The sequence below is a fragment of the Myotis nattereri genome (assembly GCF_964212035.1).
Source record: "Myotis nattereri genome assembly, chromosome: 6".
NCBI lineage: Eukaryota > Metazoa > Chordata > Mammalia > Chiroptera > Vespertilionidae > Myotis > Myotis nattereri.
In genome coordinates this window covers 35,387,048-35,408,922 of record NC_138081.1, presented here as the reverse complement: position 1 = coordinate 35,408,922, position 21,875 = coordinate 35,387,048, and the positions used below count along the sequence as shown (strand labels likewise).

Genomic DNA, 21,875 nt, shown 5'->3' with positions numbered 1-21,875 from the left:
TTAGACACATTTGTTAGATGCATTATAGATGAGTGCATTCACTTATCCACCAAAATCATTTTTTACTAAATAAACATTAATTCATTGCATAGGCTGCCCAAGGTCCTAGGCATGGTCTTTTATTTTAATACCTTCCTTCTAATACCAGTGCAGAAGTATAGATTCTCCTTTGGCTATAAGCTTCCTGTTTTTTGCACAACAACCATCTATTTTCTTGGCACAGGCATATTGTTCTCATTCTGGACAAAAGAACGCAGAAGAGGAGAGGAAATAGCAGTGATTCACAGAGTAACCAGGCTGGGCCCCAAGGCACAGCAACTTTCTAATAATTTTGCCCATATTTATTTCCCTTTGCATCCTGTCTACATGAGTTTTGGAAGAGAAGTCTATTCCAGTGATACTGATATCAGTTATGATTTATGAAATTGTCATTCACTCCAGCTAATCTTCATTTTTACTGAGCATCTCGGTGGGACATACCAGAGAGAATGTCAAGATAACTTGGGGAAATTTCCACATATACATTTCTTGACCTCCCTACTCAAGCACAGTATGGAGCATTTGATATATGATGGGGCTGTGTGTGATGGGGTGTATCATTCTTTTAAAGTGACTCATGCCTTTTTATACCACTTCTTTCAATAAGAAACAGTAACAGTCCTGGCCTGTTTGGCTTGGTGGTTAGAGCATTGACCTGCACAACGAAGGGTCTCAGGTTCAATTCCTGGTCAAGTGCACATTCCAGTACTTTGGTTGTGGGTTCAATTCTGCCTCTGGTAGGGTCGTGTGTGGGAGGCAACCAATATCTCTCTCTCTCTCTCTCTCTCTCTCTCTCTCTCTCTCTCTCTCTCTCTCTCCCCTTCCCTCCTCCCCTCCCTTCTACTCTCTCTCTCTCTGAAAAGTAATGGGAAAAATATCCTTGGGTGAGGTTTAACAACAACAAAAAAAGAAACAGTAACTGATAAGAAAAGATGCAGCTATAAGTTTTGACTGAATTGGCCTTTTTTTAAAATTGTGCCAATATGTGCATACTGTAAGAGTTTGGTAAATATTTTTTAAATAGGTGAAATAATGAATAATGTAGAGGTTATTCATTGTTAATTTAGTAGCATATATGAATATTTTATAGTATCTATAGATAACTCTCATATGTACTTTCCCTCTTTTCATCCCCGAAAACTCCCAATGAAATAACTAGAAATAATATTGTTCCTATTTTCCACATGAGAAAACTAAGATTTAGATAGGTAAAACATCTAGGCCAATGTCACCCAGCAAGTGAGTACCAGAGCATGGACTAAAAATATATGGTTCAACCTTAAAACTAGGGTTTACCCATTACTCCCTGAGGAATTGCAAACTTCTTGATAATAGTATAAATTATCTGCATATTTTGAATCTATCTTGTACTGTGAATCTAGGTACCTGATTTCCAGAACTAGATATGCCCCTTTCCTGTTGGGTGACCATGGGGCAAGTCGCTACCAGGGTTCATGTCTTGTCTGCCATATACAGGCCAAGTGCTCACATCATCAAAGTTCAGCTGTTACCCACATCATGTGGCCTGACGTACAGCTGCTATTAAATGAACTCAATCGAAAGTCTGCTGGGCTTGTAAAATAGTTTTTTCAGATATCTTTTTAAAAATAAGACTTTGTTCCTATGGCTAAATATTATTTATCTTAAGACTGGCCCATGGAAGCTGAAATAATTTGAGATCCATTGAGCTGACTGCTTACGGCTGGTCCCAGGCTTAAGATAAAAGTGACTGTTAGCCTTCTGTATAGAATCAACAAGATCAAATCAAATAGGAGTCAAGTCATAAGCTCTTCACAGGAAGGGCGGGGTCGGGGGGGGTGCTGCATTTGGCTAACGCAGCTTCTATTCACAAGAACAAAAGACACGGACAGTACACAAGAGAAGGACAAGGTCCTGAATGGCAGTCTTCAGCATAGGAACTGCTCAGAGTATCATTAACAGAGATCTAAGTTAGTCAACAAGGGATACTTGTGAAAGCAATTAATAACTAGTCAAGTTCCACAGACATAGCTATTACATATAAAAGTACTACAGCTCTACTCTAACAGAACCAAACTCTTTTAGCACCCATGAGTTAAAGAAGGCACTTTCTCTTCTGAGCCTCAGACAGAAAAAAACACAATATTATCTTAAAATAGTGACAGCAGAAATAGGGGCTTTGTTAAACTTGTGAACTGGCATTGAATGAATTGTGTAAAACAGGAAATCATATAAAGAAAATGAAGACTTATAAAAGCCACACAGGTTTTTTGCATTTTTCTTTTTTTAATTCTGTCACTTCCTAATTATAACCATAAACTGGAAATGTCAGCATTCCTAGTGTTATCTATTTTTAAGTTACTGGCAGTACTTACTCAATTCTAAAAGATAAAAACAAATATCTGTACTTGGATCTTTTATTTTTCTAATATACCTGCTCAATAGGACCCCTACCACAGGTAATAATAAAACTACAGGTTGTGACATTGAACAATACCTCTACTGTTGGATGAAAAAAAGTTCACCTTAACAAAAAAATAAAACTCATCACAATTTTGAAATAAACATGTGCCTAAAATAGTACAGAAGAGTCTGCATGTCTCTGAATAGTATATTCATTCATAATAAAATATATAGCTAAAGGAGTCTTTGTATATGAAAACATTTCATTTTCTTCTTGCTGAATTTTACTCAAATGAGATATCTTTCAAAAAGGAGCAATATTTTTGTCTAGTCTATATTTTTAAATATTTACTTCCTCTAGTATATATAAACATCTACAAAATTGTTAAATCTTCTACATCAACAGGATATCAGAGTGAAAAAAAATCATAAAAATCATTTGAATTGGAAAAATCTAATGTTTTAGTTTTTACTCAATTTTACATAATTTTCACAATTTTTTCTTTTATATTTAAAGTTCTATGTAATGTTACCTAAAGTAATACAATTGAGATTTCTAAAATTTTCACTTATATATGCCACTGAAGATACATTTGTGTACATAAATTGCTTAAGACTTCATGAGAAAACTAGAGGGCAAGTGCACGAAATTCATGCATGTGTGTGTGTGTGTGTGGGGGGGGGGGGGGGGCTCAGCCCAGCCTGCACCCTCTCCAATCTGGGATCCCTCAGGGGATGTCCAACTGCTGGTTCAGGGATCAGGCCTAAACGGGCAGTCAGACATCCCTCTCACAATCCAGGACTGCTGGCTTCCAACTGCTTGCCTGCCTGCCTGCCTAATTTCTCCTAACCGCTTCTGCCAGCCTGATCACCCCCTAACCACTCCCCTGCCAGCCTGATCAATGCCTAACTACTCCCTTGCCAGCCCAATTGCCCCTAACTGCCCTTCCCTGCTGGCCTGGTCACCCCTAACTGCCCTCCCCAGCCGGCCTGATCACCCACAACTGTCCTCCCCTGCTGGCCATCTTGTGGTGGCCATCTCGTGTCCACATGGGGGTGGCCATCGTGTATGTTGGAGTGATGGTCAATTTGCATATTACCTCTTTATTATATAGGATAGGTACTTACTCATTATGTATTCAATGACCAGAAGACCTATTAAGCATATTAGAGATTTTCACACATGACTTAATGAAGTCTCCACCCTTCATTATGCACTAGAAGTCCCTCTTCTCTTTCATTGCTTTCACTTGCTCCATCTACCTGCTCCATCCTTATTGCCACCAGCAGAGTCCAAAACACCATAATGTTTTGCCTAAACCATTTGCCACACATTGGATTACAATCCCCGCTTCATTTAACTGCTTCAAGGGTTTCTCAATAGTCTTGCATAACATCCAAAGATCAGAAAGGCTTCAGTCTCATCCATTTTTCTCCTCCTCCTCACTTTTCTCTGACTTTTAGTTCCCCAAACATGCTACATTGATTTTCATATAAAGGCCACTGCACACACCATCCTCTCTACCTGGTGTCCCCTTCCGATGGCTCTTCACAAGGCAGAGTTCTCATCTTTCATATCTCTCCTCTCAGAGCCTTACTTGAGCATGCTTTATAATCAGCTTCCCCTGAGCAGTTTATCACTGCACCCAGTTTAGGTCCTTGTTGAAAAGAAATAGTTTTAGCATATATATATATATTTGTTTGTTGTTTACATCATTTCCTCCCATGCTCTAAGTTCTACCAGGAAAAGGACTCTGCTTTATTTATCATCACACCCAGTGCCTGTCACTGGGCTCTTCACACAGTATGATAGCCCTCCTTAACCATGAGGAATACGTTCCAATACTCCTAGTGGATGCCAGAACCCTGGAGAGTACTGAACTTTAATCAACTTCTTTAACTCTGGGAAAATGTGGTAGCAGCTTCTTCATCAGCAGATATAACCTCTCTGGTCATTTTTATATTTTCAATCCAAACCTGTTTATGAGTCTATCTAGCCATCCCTTCCTTGTGAATGGCTTGGTATCATTCATTTTAGTGGATCCCTTGTTGAAGCCTTCATGTAGGTTCCATGCTCTCTGGGGTAGCACGGTGCTGTCAATCAGAACATGTTTTCTGCTGCTCATGTCTTCTACTCACAAATGTAATGCTTTTTCTACCTAACTAAGCACTTACTGTGAATTGTGTTCATAACTTTTCTGTTTGAAGAGTGACAGCAAAACTGGGAAGAATTTTTTTCTCCTTGGCAATTTTGTGAATAAAAGATTTGTTCTTACCATAAATCCTAGCAACCTCAGTATAGATTTTTTTCTTTACTCATTAAGTCAAGAACTTCAACTTTTCACTTCAAGGAAGTACTTTATGCCTTTTCTTGGCCGTGTCCAAATTGCCAGCATCACTATTTTTGCACACTGGGGACATTATTAAGTAAAAGAAGGGTTACTTGAACACAAGCACTGTGATACTGTGATAGTCAACCTGATAACTGAGACAGCTAGTAAGTGACTATTGGGCAGATAGCATATCCAGCTTGGATACACTGGACAGAGTGGGACAGAGGGAGATTTCTTCAGGCTATTCAGCACAGCATGCAGTTTAAAACTTATGAGTTGTTTATTTCTGGGAATATTCATTCAATATTTTTGGACTGTGGTTGACAGCAGGTAAATGAAACCTAGGAAAGTGCAGCCGCAGATAAGGGAAACTTTGGTACAGACTGAACAAACATTTGTTTAAGGGAGAATGAACAGCCTGACCCTGCAGAGCAAGCAGTGCACTGCATCCCCTACTGTACACTCTTCTGCTTGCTGAAGGAGTTCATTTCACCTCTCCTCAATGCTACCTCCTCATCCAAAACTGACTTGACAGGTTTCCACTAAAGGAATAGATCACACCTGCACTGAGATCAGAATTCAGGAGAATTAGGACAAGACTGAGTATAAATCTGCGGAGCTTCAGGAGTAGAGAACAACATATGGCTCAGGATGGGCAGAAGGGCGAGATCAAGAACAGGAAAAAGCAGATGGACTGCAGTATTCACAGAGCCTCTGCCAGGCTTATGAGAGGAATAATTGAATTCATGAAGGGGGTCTGTCTGAGATAGTGACAGTTGCCCAATCTTTTATTTTATCCATGAAACTTCCTCCATCCACTAATACTGTAAGACATAGAGATCTGGCAATAGTACTCACATCTGGAAAATCACTTCTGGTATGCAGAGCTTAAAGATTTAGTGACATAGTGACAGTTGGTTTCTGTCCAACTGTTTACAATTTCAAAAAACACTTTTGCCTGGCCAGTGTGATTCAGTGGTTGAGTGTCAACCTATGAACCGGGAGGTCAGAGTTTCATTCCCAGTTAGGGCACATGCCCAGCTTGTGGGCTCTATACCCAGTAGAGGGTGTGCAGGCAGTAGCCAATCAATGATTCTCTCTCATCATTTGATGTTTCTATCTCTCTCTTCTTATCCTTTCCTCTCTGAAATCAATAAAAATATACTGACCTGGGAGGGGGGGAAAGGCTGGGATGAGGGGGACAAAGGGGGGAAAATGGGAGATATCTGTAATACTATCAACAATAAAAAATATATTAAATATATATATATATATATATACACATATATATTAAAACATTTTAATTTTACCTAGTATAAGATATAATTTTGATGTTAAATACGTAATTTTAGATGAGAAACCATAGTTTCAAGCATAAAGATATATGTATATTTCCCATACTGCTGTGGGAAAAGTAAAGATATTAATATAAATTTTTCTCAGTTATATTTCTGGTTCTCAAGGTTGACTATTTTAAAGTTAGCTTAATAAGCTACCACATTTACATGACTAAATTCATTCTTCTCCCATACATATTGGTCATGAGAAGTCCCTGTATCATATAACTAAATCTGTACAAAAGTTGATGCCCCTGAAAAAAGGCCACACCCTTGAAACCTGAAAAACTATGCCCATTGAGAGAAAAATGTGGATGCAGCCTCCCTGTCAATTCAAGGCTGACTCATCTGAGACTGTGAAGAAGTGAAGAGTTATGTCAGAAGCCTCAACACAGATGATACGCAATGATCCAGTCCAGGATGTGAATTACCATGGCACAGAAAGATCATTTCTAGAAAAGAGGAAGTAGAGGGGTCAGGAACAGAATGCCAAAATAAAATCCTGAAACTAAATAATTTGATTTTTTTACTTAGAATCATTTTTTTTTGTTAAATAAATAAAAGTGATCAGTAATTAAAAGACATATAAACATCTGAATAACAAAAGAAAAATAAGTAAACATAAATACCATATCAAAACCAGTTTGCCAATTTTTCTAAAGGTAATCAGAATCTTAACAGTATAACTTGTGTCTACAAGATCGTTATTTTATTATTTTGTTGTTTTTTATGAATGGTTATGGGGTTTCCTTTTTTTAAATTCTTTAATGTTGAAGGTATTACATATGTTTCCTTTTTCCCTCGTTGACCTCTCCCAGCTAGGGCCCGCTTCCCAGCACAGGCCCTCACCCCCTACTGTCTATGCCCATTGGTTATACTTATATGCATGCATACAAGTGTTTTTTTGGTTTTTTTAAAAATATATTTTATTGATTTTTTTACAGAGAGGAAGGGAGAGGGATAGAGAGCTAGAAAAATCGATGAGAGAGAAACATCGATCAGCTGCCTCCTGCACACCTCCTACCGGGGATGTGCCCGCAACCAAAATATATGCCCCTGACTGGAATCGAACCTAGGACCTTTCAGTCCGCAGGCTGACGCTCTATCCACTGAGCCAAACCGGTTAGGGCCATACAAGTGTTTTGGTTGATCTTTTACCTCCCTCCAGCCTCCCCTGCCTTCCCTCTGAGGTTTCATGGCCTGTTCTATGCTTCTATGTCTCTAGATCTATCTTTGTCCATCAATTTATGTTGTTCATTATATTCCACCAATGAGTGAGATCATGTGATACTTATCTTTCTCCGACTGGCTTATTTAGCTTAGCATAATGCTCTCCATGTCCAGATACCTTTTTTCTGATTGTCTCTTCACAATGACCCCAAGATATCAGGTTATACTGACAATTTTTTATTTAATGATAAAATTGGTCATACTTGCAAATGCAAAGCCACACACACACAGTTTATTATCTAGGAATTAGAAACAAAAGGTGTCAATAACCCTAAATCATGAATGTTTCAAGAGTTATATCAAACTCACTTTGAATAAAAGTTTTTCTGAAGATTTGAGAATTTCATATGATACATTCACCCACACATACATACACATTCACATAGAACCGTTATAAATGTTCAAACAAGACAGAATGTAAATAATCAAGAAACATCCCACAGCTGAGCCAGTGTTGCTCAGTGGTTGAGCACTGACCTATGAATCAGGAGGCCACAGTTCAATTCCTGATTGCGGCACAAGCCCAGGTTCTGGGCTCGATCCTTGGTGGGGGGCTATGCAGAAGGCAGCTGCAGCTGATCAATGATTCTTTCTCATAATTGATGTTTCTGTCTCACTCCCCCTGCCTCTCAGAAATTAAAAAAAAAACAATTCCACAAAGAGAAGCTAATGGGTCCAATGATAAATTTTACCAAATATTTGAAGAAAAAATTGTAGTAACATTTCACAAACTCTTTGTACATAGAATACAATAGACCAATATCTCTTATTAACATATACACAAAAATCATCAAAAACACTAGCAATAGATAAAATGGATAACAAGTAGGATATATCCCAGATATGCAAGGTTGATCCACGGTATGCAAATCAAAGTAGGAGACCATATTAATAGACTAAAGGACAAAAAACACAGTATTATCTCAATAGATACAGAAATAGCACTTAAGAAAATTCAATACCTTTTCATGATATGAATACTCAGCTACAAATGGAAGGAAACTTCCTAAACCTAACAAAGTACATCTGCTAAAACCACACAACTGATATCATATTTAATAAGGAAAGACTGAGAACTTTTCCTCTACAATCAAGAGCAAGACAAATATATCTGCTCTCACTAATTTTTGACAACTGGATATCCACATGCAAAAAAGCAAAACTGAACTCCTATCTCACACCATACACAAAAAGTAACTCAACATGGATCAAAGACCTACATGTGAGATCCAAAACTATAGAACCCTTAGAAGAAAACATAGGGGTAAATCCTTAAGACCTTGGATTTGACAATAATTTCTCAGATATGACACCAAAACAGAAGTAACCAAAGGAAAAATAAGTCAATTGAACTTCATCAAAATTAAAAACTTGTCCTTTAAGGTACTATCAAGAAAATAAATGGGGAAAAATATTTGCAAATCATTTATCTGACAAGAATAGTATTCATTATATACAAAGAATTCACACAACTCAACAATAAAATAACAACCCAATTAAAAATGAACAAAAGATTTTGACCAATACTTCTCCAAAGGAGCAATGCAAATAGCCAATGAGCACATGAAAAGATGCTCAACATCATTATTCAGTAAGGGCATACAAATCAAAACCACAATAAGATAACCATTCATACACTTCATACCCACAATGATGGCTATAACAAAAAGACCAACAATAACAAGTGTTGTCAAGGATGCAGAGAAATTTGCATACTCTTACATTGCTGATAGGAATGTTAAATGATACAGCTGCTTTGAATTAAAGTTTGACAGGTCCTAAAATATGTAAACATATGACCCAGTGGTCATAGTTACCATATAACCCAGTAATTCCATTCCTAGGTTTATACGCAAGAGAACTAAGAACGTACATCCACTCAAACACTTGTACATAAGTGTTAAAAGCAGATTATATAATATATTTTATTGATTTTTTACAGAGAGGAAAGGAGAGAGATAGAGAGTTAGAAACATCGATGAGAGGGAAACATCGATCAGCTGCCTCCTGCACATCTCCCACTGGGGATATGCCCGCAACCCAGGTACATGCCCTTGACCGGAATCGAACCCGGGACCCTTCAGTCCGCAGGCTGATGCTCTATCCACTGAGCCAAACCGGTTTCGGCCAATGGAATATTATTTGACAATAAAAGTATGAGATACTAATTCATTCTGTAACATAGATGAATCTTAAAAATATTATTCTAAATAATAAAATCACTTCTTGGTCTTTTGTCTAAGGTCAGATGAATTCTAAATTATAAAAATCAGATATTGTTCTTGCTGCTTTGGCTCAGTGGATAGAGTGTCAGCCTGTGGACCCAAGGGTCCGGGATTCCATACCAGTCAAGGCCACATACCTTGGTTGCAGGCTCCTCCCCAGCCTGGCCCTGGTCAGGGCACCTGCAGGAGACAACAAATCGATCAGTTTCTCTCACATTGCTGTTTCTTTCTGTCTTTCCCTCTCTCTTCCACTCTCTTTAAAAATCAATGGAAAAAATATCCTACGGTGAGGATTAAAAAAACAAACAACAAAAAAACAACAACAAAAACAATCAAGCAAAACAACAACAAAAAACAGTCACATATTATGAGATTCTATTTATATGAAATGTTCAGAGTAGGAAAATCCATAGAGACAGAAAGTAGATTAGTAGTTGCTAAGAGTTGGATTTTGAGGGAGAAATAGGGGAATGAGTGCAAATGGATATTAAGTTTCCTTTAAAGGGTGATCAAAATGTTCTGAAATTACATAGAGGTGACGGTTAAACAATTTTGTGAAAAACACTAAATTGTACGTTTTAAAAAGGTGAATTGTATGTAGAGTATGTGAAGTATATCTTAACTTTAAATATATGTTTTTATTGCTTTTTTTAAAGAGAGAGGAAGGGAGAAGGAAAGATAGAAACACCCATGAGAAACATTAACATGGATTGGCTACCTCCCGCATGGCTCCGGCTGGGGATTGAGCCCATGTTCCCTGACTGGGAATGGAACCAGTGACCTCTTGGTGCATGGGTCAATGCTCAACCACTGGGCCACACTGGCCAGGCTATATCTTAACTTTAAGAAGCAGGCCATCACCAACACAAAACAAAGCAAAACAAAAAAGACTGAACTGAACTCTGATTTATGTATCTTTCTGAATTCAATTTACTTCTAACCAGAGGCCCAGTGCATGGACTCCTGCACTGGTGGGGTCCCTCGGTGTAGCCTGTGGGGATCAGGCCGAAACCGGCAGTCCAATGCTGCCTGCAGCTCCTGCCTACCACTCCTGCTCATCCCGGCCCCACTGCGCCTGCCGCTGCCACTGCCACTGGTCTGTAGGCTCACTGCCACTCCGCTGCAGTCTCCAAGAACCTGCATCTGGCCCCCATGACTCAGCTAAGCAGCACTCCCACTGTGGGAGCACACTGACCACCAGGGGGCAGCTGATCAACCGGAGCCAGATGCCAGGCTCATGGCTGGCAAGGAGCGAGGCTCCAGCGGCATGAGCCTCTCCCGCCTCCGCGGCAGCACTACGAAGCAGTATCAGCAGGCGCAGTGGGGCCAGGATGAGTAGGAGCAGTTCAGGGCCTGTCCGGGGCTTGGGCTCCTCCCCAGGCCACCTGCTGCTTCTTGCACTACTACATCCCTTGGGGAATGTCAGACTGCCAGTTTCAGCTCCATCCCTGCAAGTGATTGGGCCGAAACCGGCAGTCCAACATCCCCCGAGGGATCCCAGATTGCAAAAGGGTGCAGGCGAGGCTGAGGGACTCCACTGGTGCACGAATCCATGCACCAGGCCTCTAGTATATAGATAATGTCACCTTCCACAGTAATATAAACATTATTTGTAAAAGAATAGTTTTTCCTTGGTTATATATTCTTTTTCTGGGTTTTTACTTTTATATGCCAACTTTACCAGTTCTGATGTCATCCACCATTCCAGTTTTCCACAACTAAGGTAGGTTCCCAGGACATGGGACTGTCATTACTAAAACACAGAAAGTTCCGGGAAAACTGAGACACATTTGTTCTTGCATAATTTACTTAATTCCTCTGCTCTTTGTTTAAGTACTGGTGAGACCCTCTATAGTGTCTTTTACATTATTTCCTTTAACTCTCTATATCTTCCTATGCTACTTCATTTGTCTTAATGGTTTTTATTGCTCACAAATAAAGTAAATTGCTCACAAATTAGTATATCTCATCTAAGTGTCTCCTGAGGTTAAAATATGAATAGCCAGCTATCTTTGGGATATTTTGATTGGCTGCTAATACACAAGTCTAATGATAAATCAGAACTTGTTTGTTTTTTTAATTGGGTGACACTGGTTAACAAAATTATACAGGTTTCAGGTGCATAATTCTACAACACATCATCTGTATACTCTATTGTGTGTTCACAACCCCAAGCTGAGTCTCTTTCCATCACCATTTATCACCCCTATACCTTCCTCCACCTCCCTCCATCCTCCCACCCACAACAATTACCACACTGTTGTCTGTGTCCATGAGATTTTTTTTCTCCTTTTTTTCTTTTTAGTTCAATCCCTTCACTCCCATCTGCACCGCCCGCCCCCCCAACTGTCAGCCTGCTTTCTACCTATGATTCTGTCTCTATTTTGCTTGTTAGTTCATTAGATTCCACATATGAGTAAAATCATATGGTATTTGTCTTTCTCTGATTGGCTTATATCACTTAGCATAATGCTAGTACATAAATTAATTATCTTTTAATTTTATCACATCCACTTAATCTCTTGAGGTAAAGTGAGTTATTTCTTCTCCTCTTTGCTTTATTATCACATCTAATGAACCACTGTACTCTAATTATACTACCTGCGAAAGTTTCTCAAATCCACTCTACCTCCTACCTCTCCTACTTATTCCCACGAACATCCGTGACTGATGAGTAGACAAGTGTTTCTCAGGCTTTAAATAAGTCCATGGTGACTTTGCAAAACACAAAAAAACCCATCATGTTATGTCAAATTTCAAAATACAGTATTAAAAGTAAAGTCATGTGTTACTCATTTTCTCCCAATTCCACAGTCTTATTCTTCAGAGATTCTGATGCAGTACTTTTACTTCCAGTCTCCTTTCTTCCTCTCTCTCTTTCACACACTCCACCTACACTCACCCCCAAACACACATGGACTCCCATTCCACACACAACAACATACACACAGACACACACACACAGGCAGACACACTCATATGTTCCAGCCTTGAGTACACACTTTACATTACACCAGCACAACCTGATATTTTGGGTCTCGGGGCAACTGTTTTCTCCTTCTGGAACCCTGCACCCCAAACCTGCCTACTTCCTGAACTATTCATCCTTCAAATTTCATATTAACTATTGACGGGTCTATGAATACTTCCCTGACCACACCAACCTCAAACAGAATAAACCGTTTTCTCTTTTTTTAACATACTTCTATGGTTGCACTTATCATATAGAATTATAATTTATTTGATTATATAACTGTTGTCCTCAATTTGAGAGGGAATTCTTAATATGGGAATTCTATCTTATTTATTTATGCATAGTATACCTGAGGAATACCAGGCATAAGACTCAATTTGTTCAACTCCACTAATATTTTTTATATATTTATTACTTTAAGTGATGACAACATATGCAGCATGTTTAAAATATGACTGAATGACATTTCAATAATAACTAAAAAATAATCTTTGGCTGTATTCAATACAGTCATCAAAAATATAAATTATATTGACATGTTTATCCATCAATCTAGACTTGCAAAATAGAATGTACCAAGTAACACAAGTACAGTCCCCCTACTTGCTGTCTACTTACCACTCTCTCTTTCCCTACTCAGTCAATTGTTTTTGAAAAAGGCATGTGCAATTCCAGTCTACTTTTCCTAACTTATCATTTCCTCCTCACAGCCACAGAAATAGAGTATTTCCACCCACTTATACAAAAGTAGGTTTGCAGTTGTGAGTATGTGAAACAGAGTTTATTCTTGTATTATTATTAATTAATTATTATATTCTTTATGTGTGTTATACCTGTAAACCTAGTTTTGCTCACCCCTGTATATTAAAACTGCTATGACAAATGCCCCCCTTGATTTCTATTTGGCCAAACCAAAAGACATTTTTAACCTCTCAAGTTGTTGACTGATTTTCTGCTTCACTTGATACTATTGGGGTTTTCCCCTTGTACCTCAGCTCTGGTTGTCCAAGAACCAGAGTTTAAGTTTTAGTTTTAATTTGAGTTGGGGGGGTCCTCTTCCTTTACCCATCCTTAAGCATTATTTTTAGCTAGGACTCTCTCTGGTATTTATTTTTTCTAATTATGTATCCATTGGTGACACAATCTACTTTCCCAGTTAACTGAGTGCTTCAGTTTTAAATCCCCAACTACTTCTAGGAAGTATACCCTTGAATATAGCACAGGTACCACAACATCATCATATCAAAATCTGAACTACTCACCACTCACCCACCCCTGGGCCTGGTTTGATTCTTTTATTCTCTCTGGTAATGATACTTAATTACCCAAACCAATGATATGATAATCCCCCAAACATTTTCCTTAAAACCCATAAGGAGCTGACAATCACCCACTGCCCTTTTGCCTTCTCACTCAACTCCTGAAATGCTTGCTTCACTCTCTGCTACTCCTCTAGGCCAAGATCTTATCATATTTCTCTGGACTATTATAACAGTCTATTAACTGATTTGTTTATCTCTAGTTTTTCCCATATCACATTCATATGCCATTTTCCCCACCTCTGTCAAAGTAAAACATACTTGACATATAAATAGAATAAATATCTGACTAAGCCACTCTCCTGATTAAAACCCATTGCCAAAACTTTGTAAATAAATATAGTATTTATTTATATTTTGACCCAGTTATCATATAAAGAGATCTAAATTTATCCTACCAATATCAATCTGAAATGCATTTTTATTTCCTCATCTATTCCATTAAAAATAAACAAAAACTAGCCTCTACTGATTTTCAGACTCACTAAAAGATTATGAATTATATATTTAAAAACACTGATCTACAAGCTTGAGCCCATGCTTAATCACCTCTACACTCAATTTATTGTTGTCCTTTCCTATCAACCTAGAAAGGCACATATGTGACACACACCACTGTCTAAAGAGAATCAGTAGAAATAAGGAATGAGCTGCAAATTTTAAATTCTTCAAGTCACATAAGAGAGGTGTACTATTTTAGTTAGAAAAGTATAGAGTGAGCAAGGGGATTGTAGAAAAGAGAACCCAAAGAGACTATTTACGCTCAGCAACTATACTCAGAGGGGCCACCAGGAAAATTTCACTAAGTACAAGGTAAGTTACAATGGATTTCCACAACTATAAGTCTATGGAAAATAAAATCAAAATAAGGGAAAAAAATCTAAAATATTGTTGGGAGGGATATCAAATGGTTTTTGAATGAGTGGGACCATTTTAAATGAAACCTCTATAAGTGGAAATTATTTTTAAATAAATGTGAATTCCTCAAAATGCTTTCCCAGAAATTGCTTGAATCCTAATATAAGAAAAATATTTTCTGCAACCTGAAGCATAAGGTAGAAAGTGAGGATCATAAGTTTTCCATCATCAGGAAAATGGCTTTATAGTAAGAACATTTGTGGAAGAAAAAATGGCAACATGATTAAGAGTACTTCAAGCTTTGTATTTTTTTTCCAATGTGATCATCAATCATTTTTACTAGGATTGAATCAAAATTATTTCAATTCCTTAAAAAGTACTGATTAAAATATGGAATGATATTCAAGTATACTTTTTGAGATAAAATCTACAACCCACCAATGAAGCCTCTTGAAATTTATTTAACAAAATGTTATATCCTAAAGTATAAATAATTTTAAACTATTTGTGACTATATGTAATATACAAAAAATAAGCATTTAAATCTTTATTTAATTTAGGTCTTTGCTAATATTAATAATAATTCGTTGTCATAGCAAAAGTATTACAAAAATTTACTTCTCATAGTTTTTTGGTGTGTTGTTTTTTTTTTACAATTTTATCCCTTTATTTTGGTCTTGTTTCAAAGAACTTTCAGATAATTCAAAAATCTACTTAAAAGTAACTTTTAAGACACATTTCTCCAAAAGCTTTTGCTAAAAACCTTGGAAGGAGGCATTTCCCTAGTTATAACTACTTGGTTATGGTAATTATGTTGAGTATTGCTACTGCTGAGACATTTTAAGGGCAGATTTAATTTTTCCTACCAGGACCATAATTCTTCTCAAAAGACTGAATACATCATGCTAATCTGCAGGATTTTAAAGCTCTTTACATTTGATCACATCAAAATCTGCATTCATAACCCAGTTTTTGGCTTCTTCTCTACTTCCTTCTTCAGTTGGTCACTTAACTCTTCAGTAGTACCTGCACTTGAGGTTGCAATTATAAAGATAAAACTGGTTGGGCAATCCGCTCTTTCAGATTGCCCATTACCTTTAAACAACGGTGTGAGGGTGGGCAATGGACTGCCTACGCATTTCCCTTTTTCACGCGTGCCACCCCATCTGTCCCTTGCCTCTGACTTTCCCAGAGTCTTGGTTTCTAGTCCACATGCATTCCACATCCAAAAGGTATAGAATTTCTGCCACCCTAGGCCTCCCAGAATGTGTCTGTTTTCTCAAGTTTTATGCTTCTAATGTGGCATTAGAAACATCACTTAACAAAGATACTTAACACAGAGTTCATGTTTGCAGATAAATTTATCTAACTCAATAGTAGCCTTTTTATTACACATACAACAGAGTAGCCAGAATATCTATGCCCACATGCAGTGTGAATTAATAAATCCTGTAACCAGAGGTCTGTGTAAGAGAGGACATTTTCAGTCAATAAAACCAATGCCATACTCACGGTGAAGGTTGGTGGGGCTGGTTTTCAGCATTTCTTGGTGTTTTGCAGGCAGCAGGCTTCGCCATGTCCCTGACAACACACCTGGGGCGCATGATAGACAGCACAACGCACTATTAATTATAAAAAGGGTAGAACAAATCTGGAAATTAAACACGGTACTAAAAACACAGTCTAGGGGGAAATCTTAGCAAGCCCCTTAAATAACCTGAGGCCCTGGAAAAGCCCTTAGTGCTGGAAATCTTTGACTCGGGCTTCCAAGAGCTCAATTATACCCAAATAAAATCTATGCTAGCCTCTGTATTTGACTTTTCTTTTAGCACCAATAAAATGATGGTCAGCAGCTCTCCCCATAGAAGAGAGGCCACTGAAAGCTATGGCCTCACCATATGAAGACATCTGAAAGCTTTAAAAATAGGAACAGCTGTTGTGTTAATATGTTAAAAGATGAGCAGGATTTTCTGTAGCTTTGGCTATTTTACTAAGACTCCTGTCTCATACCATTCATCACAACACAGGTCTTTCCTCTTAATGTGGAAAGAGACCTGAGAGGCCTCTAGACAGCCTCAGGTTCAAAATCCCATTCAAACTAAGGAAAGAGTTAGAAGAAAATATTCATATATACAGTATGAGTGTGTCTGTGTGTGTAAAATAAATAGAGAAGGTATATGCACAATGTGAGAAAGTAGTACAAGGTCTTTGTGTCTTAAGTCCTCCATCACAGGATAAATAAATGCAGAGGGTAGACGATGTAACAGAGCTGCAAAGGGCAGCAGGAGACACACTCTTACCCTCATGTCAAGAGGGCTTACAGACCATCAGAGAGATTCCCTGGCAGAAACCAGAAAACACCCCATCTGAGCCTGTACCTAGATAGCTCAAATATTCGTCTCGCCTCAAAAGCTTAAAAACGAACATTGCTTTATATAGGGAAGCCTTGGTTATAAAGCTGAGACCCCCACATCTTACACTTTGCTAAGGGACCCAGGATTCTCAAACATAAATCTGGTTCTTAAACTTCCATGGAGTTTTCTTGGAGGTTTTACTACACTACTTATACTTAAGGCCAGTCGTGTTATTCCAGAAGTGGCTTCTTGGTGTGGTAATGGCAGATCAACTTTTCCCAGAGCTAAAAGCTGCATGGCTAAATTCTCCACTTCTGAAAGAATGATACAGGGACACAGGGACACAACGCACAGAAATGTGCACACATACACACTGCTCATTCCAAACAAGGTCAAGTAAGACTTAAAAACTGATATGTAACGACGTGACAAAAAAAAAAGAAAACAGTGCCATTTCAAAGCCTCAACATGTCCCTTCTGGGGCAAGGTAAAAAAAAAAGTGACTTGTCAAGTGCTAATGCTAAACCCTTAAGGGAATGGTCAATCCCTCAGGAACCACAAGGACCTCAGTTTCATTCCAGGTTCATGGGAAGAGATGGCCACCTAGGCTGCAGGGTTAAGAGAACATGTAAGGTAGCAGTTGTTAGGGAGAAGTAATATCCTAGAATTTCTGAACTCTGTGCAATTTTAAATCTAACTTATACAGAGTACAATGCCCAGGAAGTTAAATTTCATAGCACTGGAAAATCTTTAGCAATTCTCACCCAACTAAAAATAGCACATACAGCATGTTTAATCTACATGTACTGGTTTGTGAAAATATCGGAAATATCACCCACTTTAGAAAAAATTTTCAAGAACTATATCTGTGAGAAACCATATGCAACCTTCTTAGTTCATTTATTTTTTTTTCTCCTAAAGTTTCAGGTATTTAATAACAAAGCTTTGAAATAAATCTGCTATTTAATTAGTTTTCCTTAAATATGCTCTTAAGTGAATTTTTTTAAAAGCAGGACAACATATATTTTTCATACTAACATATATCCTGACCACAAAACTATGATATGGCCAACTACTGAATCTGAGTTTTTAGGGGGAAAACTATCTGTTCAAAGTTGCTAATTATTCAACCAATTTAAGGGGGCTCTAAACTATGCTAATATATATATTCTAGTATATATTCCTATGTTTTCTAATTTGAGTTATTTTTAGCTGAAATTTTTCATGATATAAGAAAGCCCTATACTCAGATAGATACAAAGACACATAAAGAGACATAATCTACTCATAAGGTTTTTGTTAGCCTGAGTAGATTAACACATCTCTAAAATGAAAATTGATTGTTGTGTCTGGCATATCACAGTTTGGAGGGATAAAATGTAATAGTTTTGACGGTTCTAATGTATAGAAATTGTTTAGCCTCCAGTACTTTTCAAGTATCTCCTGTGCATTAAAGTTATTATAATAAGATAGACCTCACATACTCTAAGAAACACAACTATGATATTTCAGTAAGTGTGGACATTAGGGATCTTTCTCTACATATGATTTATTCATTCTGCCAGACAGGAGGAGGCCACAAACAATGCCACAATGCTGACTTCCCAGACTAGGAGTTCAAGGATGTTAACCTCTTACTCTTTACAAAGACTTTAATTACTCGGGGATTTATCAGACATGGACTCTTACCAGTCTTCAAACTGCATGTGAACATTCCCTCATCACTCAAGCATCAAGGAAGATTTATGCAAATGAGACATTCAGCTACCACCTCAAGGGAAGGCTCCAGTCTCCGCCCTCAGCGCTTCAGGGTTTTATGAATGACTGCAATCAATGCAATGAATGGCTGCCAACTACCCACTCAGTCACTTCTACTCTTCCGTGCACTTACACACAGGAGAAACAAGTATTGCTCCAGCCTGCCAATGAGGCTATAGTAAGGCTTTCATCTCACCAAACAGGAACTAAGTGTGCTTCCTATACAGTATGTAAATTAAAAATCCTAAAGCCCTCCCAAAAATTACAATTTGCATAATTACTTTCTTTCTTTTGACTTTCCATTTTGGTGCCTGCAATCACTAGCACCCCCACCAGCAAAAATATAAAAAATAAAAAATCCTACTATTTTATGAAACCTTATCTCAACTTGAACTTTATCAAAATTGTTTTATCTTTCATGATTAATGCCAGGAAACTAGTTTCTGTGCACTAAAGTTCCCAAATAGATTGTGACAGGTTTACATTTCTGTTCTCAATCCTTTGGTTTTAGAATTTTACCGAATTTCTCCTATCATCAATGGAGACAACAATTACATCCTATTAGTGCTAAGAGAAAAGCTTACTCCCCAAATGTTATTGTACTAGTCTGCATTTGTCATAAGAGGCAGCTAAAGCCACATAATAAGGTTAACAGAACGAAACATTCTTTTAAATACACAATCTTCTGATTGTTGCCCACTGATTAAAAATACATAAAAAAAAGAAAAAGAAAAAAAATACATAGAAAAAAGAAAATACTTAGACAAGAAGAGAGCTCATGGGCGTTAGAGCCGGTCACTTCTAAATCTCAGATTCAGTGCTTATAGCCCCTCTTCCACATGTCATTAGCCAAAAGTACCTAAATTACATGCAAAAGTCCTATCTCCACTTCGTTCCCCACATAACTCCAGACATCCAACAGCCTCCTCCATATTTTCATTTGAATTTCTAATAGACCTCTCAAAATCAGTATTTCCAAAATGGAATTCTTCATCTTTCCCATACCCCCTAACCCTTCTCCCACCCTCAAATCTTCCAGCAGCCATCCCCATCTTGGCTAAATTGAAATACATTTCTCTATCTGTTCAGGCTAAAACCTTTAGACTTGGCTCCTCTTTTCTTTCACACCTGTGTCTGTCCAATACACCAGATTGGTTCTACTTTCAAATCATGCACCAAATCTGACCATTCCTCACCTCCACTATCGCCATGCTGTTCTGAGCCAATATCACCTTTTACTTGGATTCCCACAACAGATTTTAACTGGTAGCCGGACATTTACTTTTGTCCTTCTCCTGGAGTTGATTCTCAACACATCAGCCAAACTGACTCTTGAAAGAGAAATCAGACCATGACTTCAAAATTTTGCACTGGCTTCCCTCCCCACTTTCCCACTAGCTCCCTCTGCTCCCAATACACCAGCCTCCATGCTGGTCTTTCTCAGACATTCCAGGTGCAATCTTATGTTGGGGCCTTTGCACCAACCCTTCTTTCTGGTGGAATGCTCTTCCCTGATTTGTATGACAAACCAGGTTTACCCCTTTCAAGTCTTTGTTCACAGGTCAGTCCTTAATGGTTCCTACTTTGATCATCCTACTTACTACTTACTACTGTTCTCTACTTCCCCCTCACCACCGCATCCACACACTTCCAATACCCTTCAGCTTGCTCTGCTACTTACAAAAATGCGCTCCCTCCTGCTGCTGAAATATGAGCTGTTCAAGAGTAACTTCAAGAGCCTAGAACAGTGCCTGACATAATAGTCACTAAATATTTGTTAAATGAGTGAATAAGATAAAAAAAAAAAGCCAAAAGCTGTAGATTTCAAGCTTGAGTAACTAATTTTACATGCTAAGACTTAATGATTTAGAAAAATTATAGGTAATACCTTTTTGTAAGATTACAGCATATTTTTATAAAATATTTACAAACTATAAATTAATTCATGGCCAATAAGTTTTGTGTAACTCTGCTAAATTTGTTTTGTATTGTTTGACTAAGGTTCTGAACAAGAAAAAAATGTATTTGTCCGCATATGACTACTTTAGTGGAAAACACTTTTTAATGCCAAATAATTGCTTTGAACCAGTGAGAAATTATTTTAACATCTGTACTGATAGTTTACCAAATAAAACTTTAAAATAATTGTACATAAAGCAATTTCTAACAGTAAAATCAGAAAAATCAATCTCCTTTTCCTTCTGATTTTTCTAAATAGGGTAGGAAAATAAGAACTTCTGTTTATTAATACTTACTTTGTACCAAAATGTACACAGAATATTTCATTTAATGTTCATCATAACCTACAAGGAGATATGATTGTCCCACTTGACAGATGAAGAAACAGTAGATCTAAGATATTACATTATCTTTCCAATGATAAATGGCAAATGTTGATATTTTAAGAAGCCAAGATTCATATCAGGGTCTGTTTGGCATCAAAATAATGTCCTTTCCATCATTACAAAATACCTCCTGTCATTAATACTTGAAAAATGAATTAAAAGTAATAAAAATCAATCATGAAGTTACAGAATCCAGTATCCTCAGATATGTTTCAATACCATTGATTTCATGACATAGGTACATTGTTGAAACTATTCAAAAAATCCCACACAATTCAGTGTTCTCTAAACAATATTCTTATATCATAAGACAGTATTCTCCAAATGTAATAGCAGAACATGTGCCCCCCCCCCCTCTTAAGTGTCAAGTTGATTAAATTAGAAATACAGAGTGACTGTAAAGCCAATAAAAATAACTACAAAGTATGAAATGCAAAGCAGGTCATCTGATATAGAAAAAGAGTTTAAGAAAAAGAATCAACAAAGCTAAAAAGATTTTTAAAATTCATTTGAAAGACAAATATAACACAATTGACACAAATCTCCTCAAATATTTTTCAAAGGAGGTCTTCAAAATTGATCTTCTCATTTTTATTTACAAATACTAAAAAAGAAAAAGCTGAAAAATATTAATTTAAAAATTAGTTTTTAAAAAGTTGCATATTCTTGTCATTTAATGATGAACAAATGAGTATGATTACTATTACTCTTTTTTTAAATA

The 21,875-nt window shown here is 37.4% G+C and overlaps 1 protein-coding gene across 1 annotated transcript in view; it reads right to left on the bottom strand.

Annotated features, from left to right (window-relative positions):
* Positions 1-21,875, bottom strand: part of RIMS1 (regulating synaptic membrane exocytosis 1) — a 409,852-nt gene that overhangs the window by 311,144 nt on the left and 76,833 nt on the right. The window contains exon 2 of the mRNA XM_081094491.1: positions 16,210-16,290. Coding sequence (XP_080950617.1) covers positions 16,210-16,290 — 81 coding nt within the window. The remainder of the gene's footprint in view (positions 1-16,209; positions 16,291-21,875) is intronic.